The sequence below is a fragment of the Emys orbicularis genome, chromosome 20 (assembly GCF_028017835.1).
Source record: "Emys orbicularis isolate rEmyOrb1 chromosome 20, rEmyOrb1.hap1, whole genome shotgun sequence".
Taxonomy (NCBI): domain Eukaryota; kingdom Metazoa; phylum Chordata; order Testudines; family Emydidae; genus Emys; species Emys orbicularis.
In genome coordinates this window covers 5,368,417-5,391,782 of record NC_088702.1, presented here as the reverse complement: position 1 = coordinate 5,391,782, position 23,366 = coordinate 5,368,417, and the positions used below count along the sequence as shown (strand labels likewise).

Genomic DNA, 23,366 nt, shown 5'->3' with positions numbered 1-23,366 from the left:
GGGAGCCGTGCAGCAGCTCCCCACCCCAGCTCACCTCTGCTCTGCCTCCTCCCCGAGCACACCGCCCCCACTCTAATTTTCCTCCCAGGCCTGCGGCGCCAAACAGCTGATTGGCGCCGCAAGCCTGGGAGGCGGGAGAAGTGGAGCGGGAACCACGCGCTCGGGGAGGAACGCTGTAAAAAAAATTGGGGGCACCGCTTTTTGGCGCCCCCAAATCTTGGCGCCCTAGGCAACCACCTAGTTCGCCTTAATGGTAGCACCGGCCCGGGTAACTGGACCTCGATCTCTAACCTCAGTTCCTCCATCCAGAGCCTTTTTGCGTCCAGCTCTAGCTTCTGCCACTCCAACTCCAGTGCTGGGGAACTGAGCCCTGCAGATGTCCAGCTGCCGCTGCAGAAGCTGTAGCTACCGCCTCTGCCATCCTCAGACTCCCACCTAGGTCTGGACCTCTGCTCCTGCCCAGCCCCGCAATCAGCTGTGCCTCGTTTAACTTCCCAGTGCTTACCTCTCTCCCTGCACAGCTCTGTGATGTTCTTCTTACGGAGGTGGTTATACTCTATTTTCTGCTGTTTTCTTTGACTAACCTTGTTTTTACTGCTGCACGTCACTTATTGCAAAATACTCCTGTTGGCATTCAGAATCTGCCCTTCTCCCACCAGCTACCATGGATCGAGTGTCTGGCCTATGCCCCAGCCTGTAACCAGTCTCTTGTGTGTGACCCCTTTAGTGTGCCGGACCCCAAGGATCCATAATTCTACAGGGGCAGGCCTGTGGCTTCCATGACTCCAAAACTGGGCCTTTGGGTGCCAGCACTCCCTGTGTCTCTCTGGGGCTCCCTGCAGCCAGTCCAGCCAAGCCAGACTCCTGTGGGAGACTTGCGCGACCCCTTCAGGGTGCCATGCTCTCAGGAAGTTATTGCAGTGACACCAGGGAGCCTTTTCAAAACAAGGTAACAGTTTATTAGTCACCTGGCCTACAGAATCGGAAAGTCCTGAGGTTAGCAGAGAAGCAAAAGTTCAGACTGGCCAATGCCAGGACTTCACCCAGCCAAGCTCCTGTAGAATCCATCCTGACTCTCTCTCTCAGACCTGGTCGACACTTAAAAATTAGATCAACCTAGCTGAACCTTTTAGTGAAGTCCCAGGTCAGAACCCTAACTCTGCTCTTACCCCAGCCACCTGACACCTTTCCACTTTGTTCCCCAGCCTGGGACCTTTGCTCCGCTTCCCTGCGGAGAGGTAGAGGGAAATCTCCTTCTTCTCGGCTGTTGGTTAAAAGATGTGACTGTCCTGGCCATTGGGGTTTGCATTGTCTCTAAGGATCCTTTGTTCACATGTGTAGACTTTATTCAGTTGGTCAATGACACTGGTCTCCAGCCAGGCTGCTGCGTGAGTCAAACACCTCATCCCCTCCCTTTACACTCAGTGTATAGCAATGCAAAGACCAGAAGGAAACTGAGGCATACACGGGGATAATACATATACTACCAAAATTCCCACATTTATCATAGTGCCACACTACTACCCTCTATTGGATGTAATCAGAATGGCTGATCTGTGTGTCATAAGCCTTCTGCTGCTAATAGCTAATGGAGATTCTCTCTTAGCTCAAGTAGTAGGAGTCCATGCTTTCAGAGCAGGAGGTCCAACGCTCTCTCCCTGCAGCCACCATGCAGTTCTGAGTTGCTATGGTGTGCAGCACAATGACAATTATGAAGACTTAGGAGGCCACAGGTTCTACTTGCCCGGGAGAAATCCTTTGCCTTAAAAAGGCTCAGCGCCTGCTGTGCTTCACGTCACTTACCCTGCCAAACTCGGAGGACCAATTCACGACGATCGTATTGGGAACAGTTGCCGAAAGCCGCACCAAAGGAGTGATATTGATGGGACGGCTCGGTCGTTTTGGCTCCACACCATTTTTAGTGGGCGGCAGATAGCCCTGCAAAGGCAAGGAAGTTATTTAAGATCAACCCAGTTTCCTTATAGGGTCAATGCTCTGTATGACACATTGCAAACCCTACTCTTTTATATCTGGCTTTATCCTGAGGTCCCCCTCCCCACCTGCGCAACACCTGAACAATCAGAACCCTGGAGGCAAACCAATGGAATTTTAACCACAGCCAATACAAAATGGAATTGGAGCCAGTTTCATAGTCTATGATCCGTTTTAATTTCACAACCAACTCCAAGCCCTCCTCCAATACTGACATGCACAAAGTGTTTTCTTTTAAGCAAACAGTTCTGGCTGTAGCTTTCTTGCAGGCTTTCTGCAAGGTTATTTATTTTGGACAAAAAAGAGGTGTTTCTTGTCTCGGCATAGGAAGCTGAAGGTTGCACAGGTGACGGTAAAGGCAGCATTTCATTCCTTTCAAATGCTTGGTTTTGAAACTGAAATAATCTTTTAACAGAGTTTTTTGTATGTAATTTCCTAGCTTTTGGTTTTTTTGGTTTTTTTTTTTTTTTTTTTTTTTTTAAAGAGGAAAAATAAAACCAAATTCCCCTATTCTACATCATCAAGAGGGCTTTGAACCCTGGACCTTCAGCACTGCAGCGGGAGGAATCTGGCAACTTTCAGGCCAAAGGAGTTTTCCAAGCCCAGAATAATAAGGGTACTAAAATAAAGCTTTATAAGGACTCAACCTTAATTATGAAGAGGCCACTTCCAAGCCATAATATTAATGGAGGTCAACAAACTGGGATATTAAGGTGGTGACAGACTAACCTCAGAAAGGCTTGGTTCAGAGGAACAGCCAAAGGTTTCATGGGACAAACCTGAAACTCCTTAACGGAGCCTGATTTTCAGAAAGCGAGTGGTTCTGGGCTTTCTGAAAATCAGACCCATTTAAGGCATCTAAAGATGGGAGCTTAAACACCACCCTCTGAAAATCCTGGCCCCAGTGCTTATCATCCCCACTTGGATCTATTGAAGTAGGCCAGAAATCTCATAAGCAGTTCAAGTTCTCAAGTGAGAATTCTGTTAATTCTCATTTTGGGTCCGGTTGAATTACTGCAGGATCAGCTATTCTGGCACTTCTGCCTTCACAATACAAGTTATAACCAAGTAGCTTAGTGTTCAATTAGAGGAATAGGCAAAAGTTTGGGTAAGTTATTCCTTCTAAACCAGTTCACCAGCATGTAACAAGATCAGTATGACATCCTAATGGCACCATTCAGTTCTTAGAGCCAACTTTGAATCTCTGATATATATGCATAGCTCCCACAAAGCTTTGCGGGAGTTGTGGTTGCATACTTGAGGGCAGAATTTGCCCCCCCCCATAAGCAAGGAACGAGATTTACTCACAGGCAGAGGGCAGAGTTTTCCATTGACCTTGACAAATAAATTAGGAGGGAAATAATCTTCTTGGGGACAGCTGGTTTCACACAAGCAAAACCTAAGAAGCAGGAGGGAGAAACTGGCAAATGAGTGGTGATATTCACACAAAATGGCAGCTAAAACTTTTCTTTAGAGAGAGAACATTTTTCAAGCCAAACATATCAATGTCTGGAATACATGTGAGTATACAAAAATGTCACACATACAACAAATATATTCTACACACTCCACACAGAAAATCTATTGGTTCCAAATGCAAGTTCCATAGATGACAGCAACTAAAACCAATTACTAGTGTGCACCATGCATGTCCTAGGTGGGGGCGATCAGTGATCTGGTCTGAAAAAGCGAAACTCCCCAGAACCACAAGTTCAAAGTCAAGGCATGTTGTCTTAAGCCTGTCAGCCTTCCATGGCAGATAAACTGAGCTCCATTCAGTTTCCCATTTGGGGGGGTATTTTGGATGATGCCCTGTCTGCTACTTTAGTAAGAGTGAAAGTTGAATTTGCCTTGTTCTCACAGTTAAAATTCCCACACAACCAGCTGTTAAGAAGCATGCTTGGTGCCATATGGTTGCTGCCCTCCATCCCAGAGAGGAGCGCTCTTCAATGGTGCAGCATCTATAAATTACCCGGCGCTTCCGGGGGAAAGGAGCGACAGAATTTTTAAAAAAAGAACAGGAGGACTTGTGGCACCTTAGAGACTAACAAATTTATTTGAGCATAAGCTTTGCTGATACAGACTAACACAGCTGCTACTCGGAAACAGAATTTAAAGTCATTTAAAAATAATTTACAACCCTCTGAGGAACTAAAACGGAATTACATTTATCTGAATGTAAATCTTGCATCAGGAGGAGAGATGAATTATTACTTAGGGTGCGTCTACACTTAAACCACTGCAATTGCGTCACTGTAGTGCTGCAGTGTAGACACTACCTATGCCAATGGGAGGGGTTCTCCTATCAATGTGGGTAATCCACCTTCCGGAGAGGAGGTAGCTAGGCTGACGAAGAATTCTTCCATCGACCTAGCAATGTCTACATGGAGGTTACGTCGGCATAATCATAGAATATCAGGGTTGGAAGGGACCTCAGGAGGTCATCTAGTCCAACCCTCTGCTCTCAGGGGTGTGTATTTTTCAAACCCCCAAGAGACATAGCTATGCTGATGTAAATTCCCAGTGTAGGCCAGCCCTTATATTTTTTTCAATGCTCATCTACCACCACTTAATATCTTACAATTGCCTTCAACAGGCATAAAGATGTCAGCAAGAGAAACCCAGAATGGGATCGCGTTCAAATTCTAATCCCATTTAATCAGATGATCATGCATTTTATTTGGTTTCAAATTAGGCTGCACTGCCAAAGAGAGACCACACCCCAAATTGAAACCAGAGACTTGCCACAGTCTTGAGTCAAATACGACACTGGTCTGCTTTTTGTTAGGACAAGCCCTGGCGTGTCACACTGATGCAGATCCTTGGCACTAGCATGTCAGAATCTGTGCCGGTTGTTTTCTAACCTATCCCACTGCAGTCCAGACAAAGAGAAGGATAAAATAGGGGTTAGATTTCTCTCTCGTACTGAGGCATGGGGAGTTTTCAAGGTGAGGCATGTCTGAGAACGTTGGGCCCAGATGGGGCTCCTATGATACAATTCTCATTCCTAACTCCAACATTAAAGTTTGCCAACTAAAGGCAACAGTTCTCTCTGTAGCAAAAGAGAAGCATTCAAACACCACAGAGGTTGTACAAAGGCTTCTTTCTCGACATTAATGGAAGATATTGTACCCCTAAAAAATATGAAGGGGGTGCTGGTTGAGACTGGTAGGCCAAAATAAATAAATAATCCAGCTCTGGTGAGTTAAATACAGGTGAGGTTTCTCCCCACCAACACACAATGCTTGTCTCAGTCACACAGGTGAAATTTACAAGAGTCTTTCTCCCTAACTCATTTCAGACAGCAAGAAGCCAGTATGTTTCACGGTACTGTTTATGTACAAGAATGGAGCAAACAGAGCAGGAAAAAGAAGGTTAGAAAGCCTCTAATCGGAGGGAGGTCGCTCACTAACTTGTTAATGCAGGGTCAACACCCCACAGCTGGCTGCCGCAATTTCCAAAGTATAGCTCGTGACGCACTTTGGGATATTTAAAATAATAGGCACTTTACAAAAATGCAAGATAGTTTAGAAACAGTATGGAGGAGTTGTGACCAGAATATTGCTAAGTTTTAAGGTAAGCTACGTGTTTTGCTTCCTGCTGCACTTTTAATAGTGACCCTTTAAAAAGAAAAAACCTTTTAAAAAGTGTTTAAAAAAGGAAAAGAAAAAGGTGCAGATCAGTTCTATAGAAACATAAAAGCTGGTTAAAAAGAGCAGGATTGGATCGTCAGCAGGCAGAACTCCCATGGCAGTCCATGACGATTTTGCCAGCCGGCTGCAGCGTGGAACATTAAGGAGGAAAAGCAGAGGGAGCATGCACTCAGTCTCCTGGATTCTCACGATGACTCTGCTGGGTTTAGTGTCTGACCCTGGCTGCCTCTTCTCAGAACGAGCCATGCTGATCTAAAGATCTTCATCTCAATACAGCACCTAAAGTTTCAGAATTCGTCGAGCTTTTAGATATGCAAATCCAAATCGCTGAATGCTAAGGCCTGATTCCCCAAAATTATGATGTTACAGCCAGAACAGCAGCTCAAAGAAAAGGGTTTTGGTCATTCACTTTTCAGATCAAGATGACAAACAAATGTTCTACCTCTTACCTTAATTGTACCTGTACAGTGTAGTCACATTTGGCACCTGGTAAGATATCTCTGCAACAGAAAAAGATCTCTTAAATGGCTGGCATTGCTTACTAGGCAAAATGATAGTTACATCTTATAAACATCTCATTAACCATGATATAATAATATATCTTTTAGTACTAATAAAACAAGTGCCCATGAGTTGTAAAAGCTACTTTCTGCTTTTGGTCACTCTGTTCTCGCTAGCAGCCAAAATCCCCAAACAGGGGCGTACAGCAAAATATTGCTGAATGGAAGAGAGGGAACAGACACACGGTGGAGAAAGAAGAGGAAGTAAATAAATCAGAAGAGACTTATTCGATCATCCAATCCATTCCCCTTCTAGTGCATAGCTGTTTCATGTGCTAAAAGGGATCAAGCAAGCCAGCTAGAGTACCGGCAATGCAAACATGATCCGGAGGCCAGTTTTATGTGTTTTTATCCGGTTGCTACATTAACTCCGATATGTACACAAAGTCAATCCCATTATACAGACTTGGAGTCAGCTCTTCAGGATAGCACCACTGAGGTCAAGGCAGCGACGCAATTTACACCAGCTGAGGATCTGGCCCAGGTATTTTATTCCCAGTTATTGCAGTGAAAGTGCTCAGGGGCACAAGCTCCCTTTCCCACGTCCCCTGACCTCCTTGTCTTTGTTAGTCTCAGCCACCAAACCTCTTGCCAAATTTTTCCTTCCCACTCCCCTCCTCTGACCTGGCGTACTATTAGAGGCCAAGTGAAAAACCTGCATAAAAGCCATATGCAGCGCACATTGGGCAGACAGATCCTGAACAGCCAGCCATTTGCTTACCTAGAGGTGAGAATCTGTTGAACTTGCTGAGGTGTTAGTGCAAAGGTGAAGTGCGCCTCTTCAAACCGCTGGCTGTTCGTAGATGCTGCTGGAGAACAAAAGTAGGAGGTAAACATTATCTTGAACGCAAGGCAGAGCTCTCTCTGCTCCTGGAAGGATGGTTGGTCGTCAGCAAGGTGTTCTAAAAAAAACAAAACAATCTCCCTCCCTTTCCACATGTAAACTGATCTACGATTACGTAAGAACACATCGCATGCAGTATAAATACAGAGCAGTCCTTACTCCCATGGACTTCAATGGTAGTTGTGCACAAACAAGGATTGTAGTCCACACCTCACCAATTATTCTTAATTCCGTGCACTTCTAACATGCCTTCCAGTCAGGGGCTCTCAAAGAACATCACAAACACCAAGCAACATTGCCCATGAAAGGTAGCACAGGACTGTCACCACCATTTTAAAGATGAGGAAACTGAGGCACAGAGAGGCAAAGCGGCCTACCCAGAGAGTCAGTCAGTCAGTGGCAGAGCTGAAAATAGAATCCGGGAGCCCTCGCCTCCCAATTCCCTGATCTAATATTTTCACCACAACTTCCTGACTAAGCAGTAATGACCAAGGTGCATGGCACTTCCTGGGAGTTAGTGATCAGGTTGGAGGAGTCTATGGGCCAAGACACAGCTAGGCAATCCCAGAGGTCATTAACTACCCTGGAAATTATAGTCATTATTGTAATTATAGTAGGAGCACACTCCCCTAATAAGAAATAGACCTTTTCCTTATCTTCCCCAGGCATAAAGGCACAGACAAGGTCCTAAATAAATCTAAAATACAAAAACAGCTGTGCACTTAACTAAAATACAAAACACAAGGAGAAACATACGTAGGGGGTGAATCAAGTACTTTACACAGCAGTTACCGACATGGAGGCAAATTTCACGGATAAGCATGGTCCTCCTGAGAATTAAACTCTACTGACTTCAAGGGGAGATATCACTTCTGATCTAGTGCAGGTATTTTCATTTAATCTATCCTAGTGAGGAATTTGCCTTTTAAAAAAAAAAGTTGCTTTCAGTGTAGCAGACCACCAGTAATGCAAACTTTGTGCTTCTAAAATAAACCAGGAGCAGAACATAAGCTCAGGTAACCTACAAGACAGCAGATCTTGTAGGCATTTCAAACACAAAGCACTCTGCTGCACTCGCTCTAGGTTTATCCCACAATGGAGTCATCCCAGATGTACAGCATCCCTCTGGATCAGGACAAATCAACGCCACGTACATCCCCACACAAGCAAAAGCAGTGCATGGTAGAAGCTGGACTGTTTGTTTATTCCAACCAAGAGGTGGTTTCACTGGCACGGTATCAGACAGATTTGTAAAGAGCGCTGGTATCACATTTAGGAGGAGAGGCATTACATAAATTCAAGATAGTTATGTCAAATCTGCCGTACTGAATAGTGGCAGATGTTAGTACAAACTGCAACACGCACCAAAAAAAGACTCTGACCACGTTCCTAGACACACCACCACCCTCATCCCTGGCTCCCCAAGAAGACAGTTAATCCCACTCTATATTCTGCAAGCGAGGAATCCACAGCAGGGCTAGGAGCTTGCTTCTCCAATTTCCTGAAGTTCAAGAATGTGAAGAATGTGAGGTCTGAAATACAGAAACTTTCCTCTGCAGATGACCTGCCAGAACTTGTGCCAGCCGCCAAAAACAGGCTAACTGCCCTGGCAGCACAAAATTGAGCTCTTTGGAGAGGTTTTTGACCTTGTCTTAACACTTTCTATCCCAGCCTTCCACTCCTCAGTCCTGGAGCAAGATCAAGGCCCTGCTCCTGCTCCAGCTGAAGTCTGGCAAATCCGCTAAACTTGGTGATAGCAGGACCTAGGCCAAGGTCCATGAATTTCACCACTGTCTGTCTCCCTATCACTCCTTTTCTATCCAATACAACTGCTCAGTTCAGAGCCATCCTATAACACAGAGGTGCTCAAACTTTGTTACACAAAGCAGCTTTCCAGGCCCACCGGGCCACACAATTTGCAGACATTTGTTATCACAAGAGAGTCACAATCGGCACCCTCGGTGGCAACCTCCGCACACGGAAAGAGGAATGAATGAACTAGGAGTCCTTCTGACTTGACTCTGTGGCTTCTATTCCCATCTCATCAACAAAATCTCCATGCCTTTTTACTGCCATGCCACACAACACAGACTCAGGTCTTCAGGGAAGGAATGCTGACTGCCTGAGCATCCGTTGTCCTGGCCAGAGCTGCATTCTGACTCTTCTTCTGTCCCAGCTCGGAACCTCGCTAGCCTCTCTGACAATCCCGGCGTCATCTTTAAGGCCTTTCTCCAGTCCCTCACTGAATCTCCTTTCTTCTTCCTCCTCTGTCAAGATCACCAAAATCCACCTCTTCCTCATGGCCCCATTGCTAAAACCCTTCTCACTGCCTTTCTTACTAGTTTCACCCCACCTATATCTCTGGTCTCATCTCTTCATTATTTATAAGTGTTACCAGAGCATTCATCACCTTAGTATCTGAGCACAAACAAGAATGAATTCATCTTCACAATACCCCTGGAGGGTAGGTCAATATCAGGGCTTAATTTCTTAGAGTATTTCCCGGAGCCCCCAACATGCTATAAAAACTACAGGGGGGTTGAAAATATTTACTCAAGCTCTGCTCCGGACAACTCCGGTTGAATTTAAGCCCTGGTCAAGATTATCTCCAGCATGCAAAGAGAGGCAAAGTAACTCGTCCTGGAGCAGAACACAACTCTCCAGATTCTTTAGTCCTATGCCTTAATTACAAAGCTGTCCCTTCCTACATTCTTTCAATCCTCTTGCCTTATTCCTCCTGTTTTGTGCCTTCTATCATGCTGTCCCCTACATCCAAGATGCTCTCAGGGACTTCATCAACCATCTTCCCTCTTTCAAATCTCTCCTGAAAGCCTACTTCTTCAATCACTCCCCTCTTCTTATCACAACTCTTCCCTTCCTGACCTTATTATGAAAGTGCCCGACAAGCTACCCAGCTGAAGTTGCACTGAGGTTTCCACTTAAAGCAGGAAGTAAGTCCCTTACATAAAAATACACAAAACTTTGCAAACATTTTTAGTTTAGAAGAAAGAAGCAGCTAATTTTCGGGGTGGCAGTCATATTTGCTAGATACCAGAATTCAGAAAACTGATTTGTTTTTTTACTGTAAGCTCCTTGGCACAGGGTTTATTTGTTTAAAGCATCAAGAAGTTTCATGATACTCTAGAAATAAGTCACATCAACTCATTGGAGTAGAGAACATGCCTGTATGGCACTACACATGTTTCGGAACTGGCCAAGCAAATCGAGGTCTTACATTCAACTTGATGGCAATTCTCTGCCGGTAACGCAATAACTTTTCAATGCCATATTCCCAGAATTTTGGAATTGATTGAAATGTTCTAGGTATCACAGGGCAGAACTCTATTGATTTTGGGGAGAATAGAAATCAGAAAGAGGGAAGTGGGGGGGGACGACACTGAGCCCCTTGCATCTGGCTATCACACACAGCCGCTTCAGTGGCCTCCCTAATTGTCTACAGATCAAAAAAACGGGTTGATGGAAGCCATTAACACCTTCCAGCCTGACCCCGCGGACCCCCATCCCAAAACATTTGTAAAACGCTGACACCCTGAATGACTTACCTCCCAGATGGAAAAAAAATGTAATTAGATTGGTGGAAGGGAAAGGGGAGCCACAAAGAGCACCCGGCATAGGGGAAAGGGGGCACAAGCCCTAGTGGAGGTGAAGAACGTGGGACCCTGGTATAGGAGGAGAGGGGCAAGGGGACATTTGGCAGAGGAGGGAATGGGGAGGGTACACAGAGCTCCTGGTATGCGGGGGGAGGGGAATGTGGGACAGTAACATGGGGAGGGGGCATGGGGGCATACAGACCTCCCCCAGCATGTGGCAGAGGGGAATGGGAGAGACACACAGAGCCCCTGCCATGGAGGCGAAGGAAGGAATGAGGGAGCACAGAGCCCCAGCATGCAGGGTGGGGAGAATGGGAGAAAAAGGTATGGGGGAGGGAGACCTGGAGGAGAATGGGAGACCCCGGCTTGGGGGGGCCACACAGAACCCCTGGCCTGGAGGGACAAATTGTGAACCCCGACATGTGGCAGAGGGGGAAACGGGACTCGCACAGAGCTCCTGGCACGAGGGCGGGGGTTGCAGCGAATCCCTGAAATAGAGGGGGATGGGAGGGTTCACACAGGGAGCCCATGGGAGGGAACGGAAGGAAAAAGAAGCCCCTGGTGTGTGCAATGAGTGTGAGACGCCCCCCGCCCCTCAGTCATACAGAAAGTTTATTTTTAATTCAAATATCAATATTTGAGTAAGAAGGCTTATCCGGGGGGAGGAGGCGGATTATTTTGGCACAGAGCAATGTTGAGTGAGCATCCCATTTAAGGAAATCACAGGGTGCCTGGGAGGGATAATGGAGCCAAAGTCAAGAAAATATACTTAAAAAAAAACAAGCGTCAAGTTGATGAGATCTTGCTGTGCCAAGAGCAGGAATAATGAAGCCAGACATACCTATCTCCCCTGCAGCAAACACTACCACATTTATGTGGGGAAAAAACCCACCCCCGAATCCAAACTACAATCACTCCAACGGTGTAAGCCGGGTCAGCCAGTCTGTGCCGTCAACACGTGACCTTAGTTAACAGGACAGGTCGCACAACTTACAGCTTCAAAACGGGCAATTAGACTCTTCCTGGGCCTGATCCGCACCCCATGAAGTCAATGGGGATCTTTCCATAGATTTCAGTGAGCATTAGCTCGAGCATCCTAAAGCACTTCACAGATATCAACGAAGACACACAGCCATCCCTCCCCCCAGTTTACAGATGGGGAAAGCGCGAGTTCTTTCCAACAGATAACGTATCTTTGTTATGCATGGAAAATGGCTAACACTTCGGGAAACAAATATGCAACTTATCTAATGTCTCCCAGCTAATCAGAGGCGGGGCCAGGAACAGACATCCCAGGGTCAAAGGGGTTTGTAGGGAAAAGCTGGGCGCCATCCCCCAACTGTTGTTTTTACTGGCACCCTTACACTTATAAGGAGGGCTTGCAAGGTCTTGAAGTTAGACTGCCACAGAATTACCCTGAATGTGGTCACCCCACTACTGGCAAAGAGAAAGAGACTGTTCCAGCTCATTTGTACGTGTTGAACTCTTACTTCCCCCCCCAGCTCAAACGGGCCACAGTGAGGCACCAAATCACATGACTAATCAAGTGGTACCATGTCAGATATGCTGCACCTATCAAAGGGGTGCTGCTAACGTGCCAGCCAAGCATAGATGGAATGGGCCTCCGAGTTCCACGTGGCGTAAAGGAATCTCTTCCCCTAGTCCTCCATTTCTATTCACCTTCAGAATCTCCATGCCTTCACTTTCCCTCCTGTCCTTTGTCTGTCTCATCTATTTAGACAGTAAGTTCCCCTGGAAGAGCCTGTCTCTTACTTCATGTTTGTCCACTGTTGGAACGCAACAGGGCCCTGATCCCAGTCGGGACTTCTAAGCACTATCATAATAAAAAACGTTTTCATTTATTGGTGTTTTATTGATGATTTTCAATTCATTTCTCTTAACTTTCATTGAGTTAACCATAATCCTAACAAGGGAGAAAAAAATCAAGAACCAGCCAACAAGTTTGAAGTCTAGTGACGCAGAATTAGGCCTGAAGGTGCCATGGAATTCTAAAGGCGCTACCCAAGAGACTGTTCGATTTTTATTTTACTTTGTCATTTTTGCAAGGTATTGATGTGAACACACCTGGCACTCAAGATATTGTTCCGAGAATCCATCCCATACTAAGCAGGTATTCCTTCTCTCGGCTTCGTAGTCTGAATGCTGAAATATCATAGATCACTCACAGGCAGTATAGTCATTCTAAAAGAGGGTGATTTTTAGACTATAATGAAGAACTCAGTCTGTTCCCGGCAAAGTTCACAAACTGGCTCTATTGGATACAGATGGCCAAAATAAAAAAAAAAAACGTATACTGGTCATTATCCACTTAAGAGATGCAGGAGACTGGTTGGCTGAAGGGATTAGTAAGAAGATATCAGGCTTTTCACTAAATCCTTAGTCTGAATCCAGAAAACCACGAGAGCAACTAAACCTCTTCGGTAGCCAATTAAAAACGAGATCTCAGTCCAGTGGTTATTTCAATTGCATTACTACCTAAGGACTGAGTCAGGGATCAAGGCCCCACTGGACTATACATCGTACAGAAATGCCAAGATGATGATTTTTTTTGGTTGGACAAGAACTATCTAAGGTTATTTATTCACAGGTGTCTCTACCACAAAAAACACCATAGCCAAGCTCAGCAGAGACGCCCAGGACTGACTGGGCCATGGAGATCGGACTCCCGCCCTCACCCACAGATGTAGTCCTTCAAAATCAAGGCTGATGTGCACTTGCAAAGCAGTCTGGGAAACTAGCCCTCATTGCCCATGCTATGCCCAGTCTGTGAATAACCGGAAGCTTTCAGTTTCAAGGGCTGTCAAGCCAGTAACATTTGAGTAATAGTGTCCTGTAGAAAAGAGAAGCAAAGCTAATTTATTCACATACCTAATGTGGTGGGTTTAATCAGCTCATCATAAATGTCATAGAAGGGCAGCCTCTTCATTTTGACATCCGGATGGACCGGATGAATGGGCGGGGATAAGTGCTGAACATCGGTCTCATGTTTGGGTCCCAGCATAGGTACCGGAGGCAACATAGCCGTTGGCACTGTAGAAGCTGCCGAACTGTTATCATAGGGCAAATGACACACTGTGCTGCCCTGCGTCAGTGCAGTGGCGGAGGGCAGTTGCCCTGTCTGAATATGGAGCATGGATAAGTCTGAAGGGGTTAAGATCTTCCTCGGGAACCTTCTCCGGTACAGCTCCTTAATTTTCATCTGAACAGCCGGGCTGCAGCCAGATTTGAGCAGCTGTAATGCCTTTGTGAGTAACTCGTGTTTCCTTCCACTCTTGTTCCTGCCAGCAAAACCCAAGAGAACCTGCAGTTCTGATACCCTAAAGCTCATAACCATGTGCTGCAAGAAAACAGAAAACAACGTTAACATTGCTAATTCCAAATACACAGTCCAAACACAAGCTACAAATTCACTAGATGAAAGTGGCAGAGACCTTAAAAGAGACACTGTCAAATTACAAATCCCATTACCTGCACGATTATCTATGTACAGGTGAACGAGCCGTAAACATCTAATTTACTTTTACCTCTTTGCATTTTTCTCAACTTGGACATTGGAACTAAATGGTCAGTTCCAGTTTCTAGGCAATTTCACTTTTGCACTAGCACAATGTTGTTGTTTTAGGGGGGAGGGGGTTCTGCCATGCCAAGGGATGGCTAAACAACACGAGCACTTCGGGCCAGATTCTCATTTACATAAAGGCCCTTTTACACCACTCTGGTAGCAAAAAGGGGTCTTAAAGCAGGTGAAATTATTCTCACTTGAAGACTCTTTTACATTACCAGCGTGGTATAAAAGAGCCTTGTTGTAAATGAGACTCTGGCCCATAAACTAAATAGCTAGGTTATTAACTGTTTTTAAATTCTGGAACTCCCCGCTTTGCTTCCAATATATAAACTATGGGCCTGCATTATACTGCCCAGTATTCCTTTAGGTTGGCATACGGGGTACCAAATCTGGAACAGATTTAACAGATGACTGATTAGTCAGAGACGTTTGGAGTTAACATAACTAATCAAATAGTCTAAGAAAAAGCATGCATCAAGTAGCAACGCCACACCAAGGCTGGAATTAAATAACTGTTATTAAAGAAGCTTGCTAATTTTCTCTTCACTGCATCATATGTCACCAATAAGTCTCACAAATGGACCCAGTAGATTCAGCCCCCATCTCAGCAAGAGCTCCACAGAGCAGCAGGGTGGCATCATCATTAAAGGCACTTAACACTAACAAGACATACGGCACCACATTCATATGTCTGAGGTATTGCCATAAATGAAACTGCACGTCAAATTAAGGCACAAATATACTTTTTGACTGCCTTGTCCTCGGTCTCTTTTTTAAGAAGTCATGCTTGCTGTTCCACCCAAACGAGTGGGAGCTACTAGAGCTTCAAGCTCAAGAGATTTAACAAAAAATACGTGTCATTTCCCATGAAAAAAAGTGGTTGCACAAAAGTAGAATCCCATACGAGACAACTGCCCCTATTTTTTCCCAAATCGATCATTCAGAACGGCTCCCAGTTCACTATGGGCTTTAAGGCCCCATGTGTGACCTTAATACCGGCACCCGTTTATTAGTCTGGAGATACCTTCCTCCTGTCTACCTTTGTTCAGCTGCGCCAAGGTGTTTCACCACAGGAAGTTATTGGTCATGTTGTTTCCATGGGAGAGTCTGTCCACAGGACGGAGTACCAGCCTAAGGCAGGTGGGATCTCGCCCTAGCTCCACTATTAACTTGCTGTGGCCTTGGGCTATTCTGTGCCTCAGGGTATGTCGGCACTGCAAGTGAAGGTGTGACTGTACTACAGGTATGTCTGCACTGCAGCTGGAGGTATAGTTTCCAGCTCGGGTAGAGGTACACACATGAGCTAGGGTGCTAAAACCTGCAGGGTAGCTTCTGAGACTGTAGGTATGTACTCCGGGGGCAAGCCCAAGCTGCTGCCCTACCTACATGGCTATTTTTAGCGCACAAGCTCAATCAAACCTAGCACGTGTACATCTCCCTGAGCTGAAAATTACAGCTGCAGATCGAATGTAGATCTACTCTACTGGTGGCGGTATGGGCTAGCAACCGGAATGTGTTATCAGGCTCCCCAGCGGGTTTGTGCTCGGGTTGATAGCCCATGCCACCACATCTACGCTATGACTTACCATGCTAGCTACTGCAGGTACGCCTACCCCTGCTACCACCACACTTTCACTTGCAGTGTAGCTATACTCTCAGCTTCTCCACCTGTCAAACAGAGTTTTCTTTACTCACCTGTGTAAAGCAGTCGGAAATCTATGATGTGCACTAGTGCTAAGGATTATTTGGTTGACCTACACTAATTATTTTTTGCACTTTACAAAAAAACACATTAAAACCTTCCATTTTCTGAACTCTCTTATGCACGGCTACTCCTTGCTGCACCCACTACGCAGCCAGGCTCAAAGTTTGTGTGTGCACCAACTATAAACGTACCTGGGAAATGTGTATCATTTATGTATACTGCAGTAGCACCTAAATGACCCATCCCAGATCAGGCCCCTTTGTGCTGGACACTGCACAGATACATAGTAAGAGACGGTCTGTGCCATACGGACTTACAGTCTAAATAGACATGACACACAGAAGAGGAGAAAGTATTATTCCCATTTTGCAGACAGGGAATGGAGGCACAGTGACCTGCCCAAGGTCACAAAGAAAGACAGGGGTGGAGCCAGAACTGAACCCAAATCTTCAGTCTCAGTCCACTAGTTTAGACCATTGTCTAAACAAGACCATTGTTCCTCTCTGATGCAAAACAAGACTTTCAGGATTACTTTGCTACTCACAAGAGCATAAAGAAAAACACTCATGGGATGGCACCGGATGCTGTGGGAGGCTGGTGGTTATGTAAAAAAATCCTTCCAGTCACACAAGTAAAAAATTAGAAACCAGAACCAGTCAAGAATCAAACCCATTTATATTTATAATGCTTTGTTTATTAAACACACATACTGTTGTAATAAGGGACGAAGAACAAATAGCCTTTCATCTCCAAATCAGTAAATCACCAAAGCTTGCCATCTGATGGCTGGCCGATAAAAATAAGTTAGTGGATCTCTGGCCCAGTCGTAGCTGATGCATGTCTACATTATAAAAAGAATGCTACTACTTTGTTAGCAGTCTCAGAAGACGTGCCAATGATTAAACTAAAAGGTATGTTTACCTTTAAGATGCTGACAGCTTCCAGAATGTTTGGATACTGGACATTTATCTGTTCCACAGGGTTGAACCTGAAACCTAATCACCTTAAACATTCTCCATTTTAAATAAGAAAGAGAATACAGAGTTTCACCACCACCAAGTATCCAGTTCCCTTCAGGAAACCAAATGAAACAGATTCAACAATAGTAGAATTGTTCTCAAATTAGTTACATTTTATTGAAGGGTTTAAGGCTGCATAGACTTTCAATTTCACAGACACGCCTTCTCCTCTGTGTTTTATCATCTGACTGCCATGGGACACTAGGGGGCAGAAGGAAAAGGTTAGGATTCTGTTACGCTACAAAAGCAAGAAAGCGCGCATTCCTCCCAATAAAAAACAAGCGTACCCGTGTATCTCTCGCTCTCTCTTTTGGTACACAAACCAAGAATATGGTGTACTTGGGTTGATTTGCAAGCCAAATGGAGCCCAATCCAATGTATTCATTTGAAAAAAACCAATGCTGAAGCCATACACTTTGCTTCTAAGGGCCAACATTTTCTAAATTTTCTTGTTCCCGATGCTTCACGCATCTAGAAAATTAGAGGTAATAAAATGCTCTCTTATGGGGCAACATTTCTACTGCTCTCCATACCCCTATTTTAAGAGGTAAAAATTGGACCCATCCCATATTTCTTTTTCCTGGGGATTCCCAGACCAGGCTTCTTGTCTATTTCAATATCTCACAGACTGACAAGAAAGAGCAAGCATGCAGAGTTGAGTTTATTAGGCTCTATTGCATCTTACATGCCAAAAGATCCCGAAGCCGTTTACAAGCCATATATACGAGGCCCACTATCCACCACCAAAAATGCAACCATCTCTAGAGAGCAGCATGCCAGCTGTTTCACTTCCCAGGGCAGGAGGAGGGAGGAGAAATTTTGGCTAAGACAGACAGGGCAAACTCTCTACCACTATGAAAAGTGCCATGTGATCTCTGATGCAGAACAGACAGCACCACTAGTTAGGGTCTCAAGTGAAAAAAAACCACACATAGTATATTGCATGGAATTTATCTATCACCTTTCTTGGCTGGTTATTCGAGAGAAGAATAATTTTAAATATTACTGTAACTGTTGGGTTTTTTTGAGAACTGAACGCTTTTCAGAAATAGGAAAACTGTACTATATATATTTATCAGGAAGATTTTAATTTGAAGGCTGTAAACTTTGACAGTGTCCCTTTTAAATACCTTTTAACACAAAAAAAGATTACGTTATGGATATAGGTGCATTATAAACCCATCTTGCAAAGACAGCCATCCTTCGTGACAATCTCAGAGACCCGCAAAGGCTGATTAGTTCATGGAGACCGAACAGCACCCATCACCCCTAGAAGTGGCTCCCCTCCAAGTCCTGAGAACTGAGCCCATTAATTTCCTGGGAGATTAGTGGAGCTTGGTTCACCAGCACCACATTTATTTTTAAAATACATCTGTACTCGTAGATGGCTGTGTCGCCACCATTGTGGACTCTGATCGACACCTGAAGCGTCTCCAATTACTGCTCACACAATGTAGCACGGCAGCAGAAAGACTCTCTCATTGCCACAAGTGATCACAATCAAGAGCTCCCAGAGGGCACCCAAAGGCTTACTGAGTGAATGAGCCACATCACACTTGAGTCCACACTGAATAGCCTGAACGAACAATTGTTGAACACTGTACAACATTTCTCTTTCCAGAGGAGTCATCACTGGTCATTTAAATAACGGAAGGTGTCCAAGCCCTCTCCAGACATAGGGAGCAATCATTTCGCTTTCAGCTGGCTCCTCTTTCTTTACAATGAAACACAGATGGTAAAAATCTTAGACTAACCCCTAGCTAGGAAGCCAGAAAGGGGGGTAAGGGAGATGGACAAAGGAATTCAGTTGCCGGAAGAGAGCACAGATTTAAAAATAAACTGCAGAGAGCCATGAATAATGCCAGGCTGCACAGGAAAGTCTGAAGCCTGGGAGACCATAAGAGAATCTCAGAGGTGGGCCAAGCCTCAGAGAATGTAAACCCATGTGCTCAGCTACATCTACTCTTATAATATGATTTCTCTGCAGCAATTTCTTTGCAGAGAGAGAGTATAGTGGAAGATGCCAGAGAAATTCCACCCTCTGCTGTATCTATCCGACCTCACCCTCTGTATATGCTCTTTAACAGTTTGCTAACTATGGGTACGTCTTCACTTACATCCGGGTCCGGATGTAAGCAATCGATTTTCTGAGTTCGATTTATCGCGTCTGGTTAAGACGCGATAAATCGATCCCGGATCGATCCCGGAAGTGCCCCGGATCGATCCCGGGAGTGCTCGCCTTCGACGCTGGTACTCCAGCTCGGCGAGCGGAGTACGCAGCATCGACGGGGGAGCCTTCCTGCCGCGTCTGGACCGCGGTAACGTCGGACTAAGGTACTTCGAATTCAGCTACGTTATTAACGTAGCTGAATTTGCGTACCTTAGTCCGAAGTGGGGGGGTTAGTGTAGACCAGCCCTATGACTCCGATCCTGCAGACTTATGCATGTGCTTAACTTCACACACGAGGAGGCCCATTGAGTCCCAGTGACACTGCTCATGTGCATAAAGTTAGGCATGTGCATAAATCGATGCAGGATCGAGACCTATGTTAAGACATGCCATTTCTCCAAGTCCGCAGATGTGGGACTTTTGTCTAGCTTATCACGGTCATCGCTCCTGGAACTTTGGTAAACTTTACAAAAAGAAGTCACTGCTTCTTCGCAATAGGAATTCTGCAGAATTGCAACTCTTTCTGATTACAATTCTTGGGTCCAGTTTTTCCATGAACATTTTAACACTTTGGTGCTTATTAAGATAGGAACCCAGTCCTGCTCATATTAAAGTCGTAGGGAGTTTTGCTCCCGGCCCTACATGAATATCAGAACAGGATGGGTCACTACTGGAAAGATTACAGAGGAACACGAGCTCCAGAGAATTATATCCCCGCTGTGGCTGCCAAAAAGGTGCCAGTTCCTAAACTCTTGCTATTCCCAGCACGGGGTGGGGGAAGGACTCGGAGGCCACTTTAGCCAGCTAAGGGCTGCACTCTAGCCTGTGGGGAAAAAATAGTACACGCCAATGAGGACAGAAATCAGCTTTGGAATTAGTTACCAGGGGCAATTTCATATTCCACAGTCTGGTGGGCAAAGGTGGTTACACTCTGACTCCTAAAAACAAGAAAGAGAAAAGAAAGTGGAGGGAGACAAAACCCCCTCCAGCTGTGAGTGCTGGTGCAGAACTACTGGGCTACAAACACAGCAGCCTCCAACTCTGTGCCCCCCCTCTTCCCACGCCTCCATGGCTCTGGGCAAGGGACTTCCTGGAGCCATGCCCCTTTCCCCCCATGGCAACTCTGCCCTCTCCTGCCGCTCCACTCCGCATTGCTCTATATCCCCTTCTGACCCAGCAGCTCCCCTCTTTGTTCCCTAGTATTCCCTTGGCTCTCTGATGCCACACTCTTCTCTGTACCCCTTCAGGGCTGAATCCCCCTGCTTCTTAGCTCTCTGCCTCCTTGCACTTCCCCCCAGGCCTCCTGTTATTCCCCGTCCTTCAGCGCCCCACTCCACAATTGAACCCCCAGGGTCCTCTGCCCCCCCCAAATACCTAAAGCTCCTTTGCTTTCTTCAATAGCCACATCCCTGCTCCCACACACAAACCCCCAAGCCCTGTGCCCCTTCCTCCAAGCTTCTGTATCTCCATCTTGATCCCGTGCCTTCCTCCATGACCCCCCCAAACCCTCTGCCTGCTCCCTGCCTGTCCCACTCGGGTCGCCCACTTGGTACTCCCTTGAAAACTCCCCTCCGTGAATTCCCACATGACGGCCTCCCCCAGGATCCTATGGATCCTCCTAAGAACCCCTTGTCCTGCCCCCATCAGGGCTCCCCTGAACCCATCCCACCTTCCAGGGCTTCCCTGCTCCCACACCTCAGCCCCCTCAAACCCCTCTCATTCTGCCCCCCATTCCCCTCCTAACCCCCTCAGCCCCTCTTCCCACCATAGCTCCCCCATTACGAACCCACACAGGGATTTCCTGCACCCCCAGCCCTCTTGCCCACCCCCTGCTCCCCCAAACCCACAGAGCCCCCAGCTCCCGCACCTCAGTGCCCCCCTACAGCCTCCAGTGCCACAGATCCCTCGCAGCAGCCCCCAGACTCCTCTCATCCTCCCTCTACTCCCCCACCTCGCCCCCACACAGTCCCAGTCCCCTCCCATCCTCCATCCCAGATCCCTCTGCCCCTGGCCTCAAACCCCTCCCCCATCCCCCAATGCTGCCAGCCCCCTCACCCTGCTCCCCCAACACTGCAGAGCCCCCGGCTCCCCTGCCTCAGTGCCCCCCTGCAGCCCCCAGTGCCATGAGCCCCTCCCAGCATCCCCCATTTCAGCCCCCCACAACACCAGGCCCCCTCCCCTGCTCCCCCACCCCCACAGCACCCCCCTGTGCCACTGGCCCCTCCCAGAATACCCCACACACAGTATCCCCCAGCACCCCCAGCCTCCTCTCATCCTCCCTCTGCTCCTCCACTTCGGCCCCCCCCGCAGCCCCAGATCCCTCCCCCTACACTCCCGCCCCCTCGGTGCCCCCCACTCCACCCCCCTGCTCCCCACCTCTCAGTGCACCCAGACCCCTCCCCCTACTCCTCTACCCCTCCCCTGTCCCTCGGTGCCCCCCACCCCCACAGCACCACCCTGCAGCCCCCAGTGCCATGAGCCCCTCCCAGCGTCCCCCATTTCAGCCCCCCACAACACCAGGCCCCCTCCCCTGCTCCCCCACCCCCACAGCACCCCCCTGTGCCACTGGCCCCTCCCAGACCCCCCCACACACAGTATCCCCCAGCACCCCCAGACCCCTCCCCCGGAGCCCCCCCAAACCCCTGTGCCACCAGCCCCTCCCAGCCTCCCTCTGCCCCCCACCCCTCCCCGTCCCTCGGCGTCGTCCCCCGAGATCCCTCCCCCTACTCCCCCACCCCTCCCCGTCCCTCGGTGCCCCCCACCCCCTCCGCCCCGGCCCCCCCGCAGCCCCAGCCCCCGTCCCTCGGTGCCCCCCCCCACTGCCTCCCCCTGCTCCCCCCCGCTCCCTTCAGCTGCTGCCCCCGGCGTCCCCCGTCACCGCCCCGCTCCGGCCGGGGGACTCGTTACCTTCAGCTCCGCCGCCTCCGCCATCTTGAGACATCGTAGCCGAGCCGAGCGGCGAGAGCGGCCAAGGGAGCGGCGACAACTCCGCCCCCGGCCCGGAGCCGCAGAGACACCGCGCGGCAGGGAGCGGGGCGAAACTCCGCACCCGGCTCTCAGCCGCAGACACACACACACACCCCTCGGGACCTCACAGCCGGGCCCCGGAAAGCATGAGCCAGCCAGGCTGCCTGGCTCCTGCTTCCAGGCTGATCACCGCCCAGCAGCGTTAATTCCCACCCGCAATCAGTGCTGGCCACCAGGAGTACTAGTACTGCAGCACCGAGTAGCATTAATACTTACACCGGGGTTGTGCAAAACACACTAGTGGTTACTAACTGCACTCAGTATTGGTTGCTGTTCCCAGTAGCCCTGAGCATTAACAGCAGTAAGTTGCTATCCACGCTGAGTATTGGTTGCTATTACCACCAGTCCGGAATATTAATAGAATTATTTGCTATCAGTCATAAGTATTAGTAGCTATTATTATTAGTAGCTATAGTAGTATTAGTAGCAGCAGCCCTGAGTATTGGTTGCTATCAGCACTAGCCCTGAGTATTAATAGGAGAATTAATTGCTAATAGCAGCAGTCCTAAGTACTGGTTGCTATCAGCACTAGCCCTGAGTATTGGTTGCTATTACCACTAGTCCTGAGTATTAATAGGAGAATGAGTTGTTATCAGCCATAAGTATTAGTAGCTAATAGCAGCAGCCCTGAGTATTGATTGCTATTGGCACTAGTCCTGAGAACTGACAGAAGTAACAGTTACTATCAGCCCTGAATAATAGTTGCTAACAGCACTGGCCTTGAGTATTAATGGCAGTATTAGTTATTGGCCCTGAGGATTAGATACTATCATTGGCTGCTAAAGGCACTAGGCCTGAGTATTAACAAGGGTATTCGTTACTATCAGCATTAGCCCTGAATCTTACTAGATAATTATTTACCAACATTACCACTCAATATTTATAGGACTACCTGTCGCTGTGAATATTAATAGCAATATCAGTTACTACAATTGCTCATTAGTATGATAATTAACATTAATATTTTTTTCATCACAGAGCCCTGGCTCGGGGGGGAGGGGTTATGGGAGACCCTGGCATGCAGGGGAAAGAAGGAAAGAAGGAATGGGGGGTACACAGAACCCCTGCCATGGGGGAATATGGGAGACCCTGGTATGGGAGGCTGGGGAGAATGAGGGGAAGGGGGCACACACGGAGTCCCTGGCATGCGGGGGAGAACGGGGGACCCTGGCTAGGGTGACCAGATGTCCCGACTATAG

At 47.3% G+C, this 23,366-nt stretch overlaps 1 protein-coding gene across 2 annotated transcripts in view; it reads right to left on the bottom strand.

The window, feature by feature from the left end:
* The window catches only part of PIAS3 (protein inhibitor of activated STAT 3), a 31,523-nt gene extending 9,423 nt beyond the window's left edge, over positions 1–22,100 (bottom strand). For both annotated transcript variants that reach the window (XM_065419840.1, XM_065419839.1), the window contains exons 1-6: positions 22,048–22,100; positions 13,550–14,018; positions 6,927–7,011; positions 6,095–6,145; positions 3,301–3,391; positions 1,804–1,938 (exon numbers count right to left, since the gene is read on the bottom strand). In XM_065419840.1, the coding sequence (XP_065275912.1) occupies positions 1,804–1,938; positions 3,301–3,391; positions 6,095–6,145; positions 6,927–7,011; positions 13,550–14,018; positions 22,048–22,071 (855 nt within the window). In that variant the 5' untranslated portion in view covers positions 22,072–22,100. The remainder of the gene's footprint in view (positions 1–1,803; positions 1,939–3,300; positions 3,392–6,094; positions 6,146–6,926; positions 7,012–13,549; positions 14,019–22,047) is intronic.
* Positions 22,101–23,366: the final 1,266 nt, after the last annotated feature.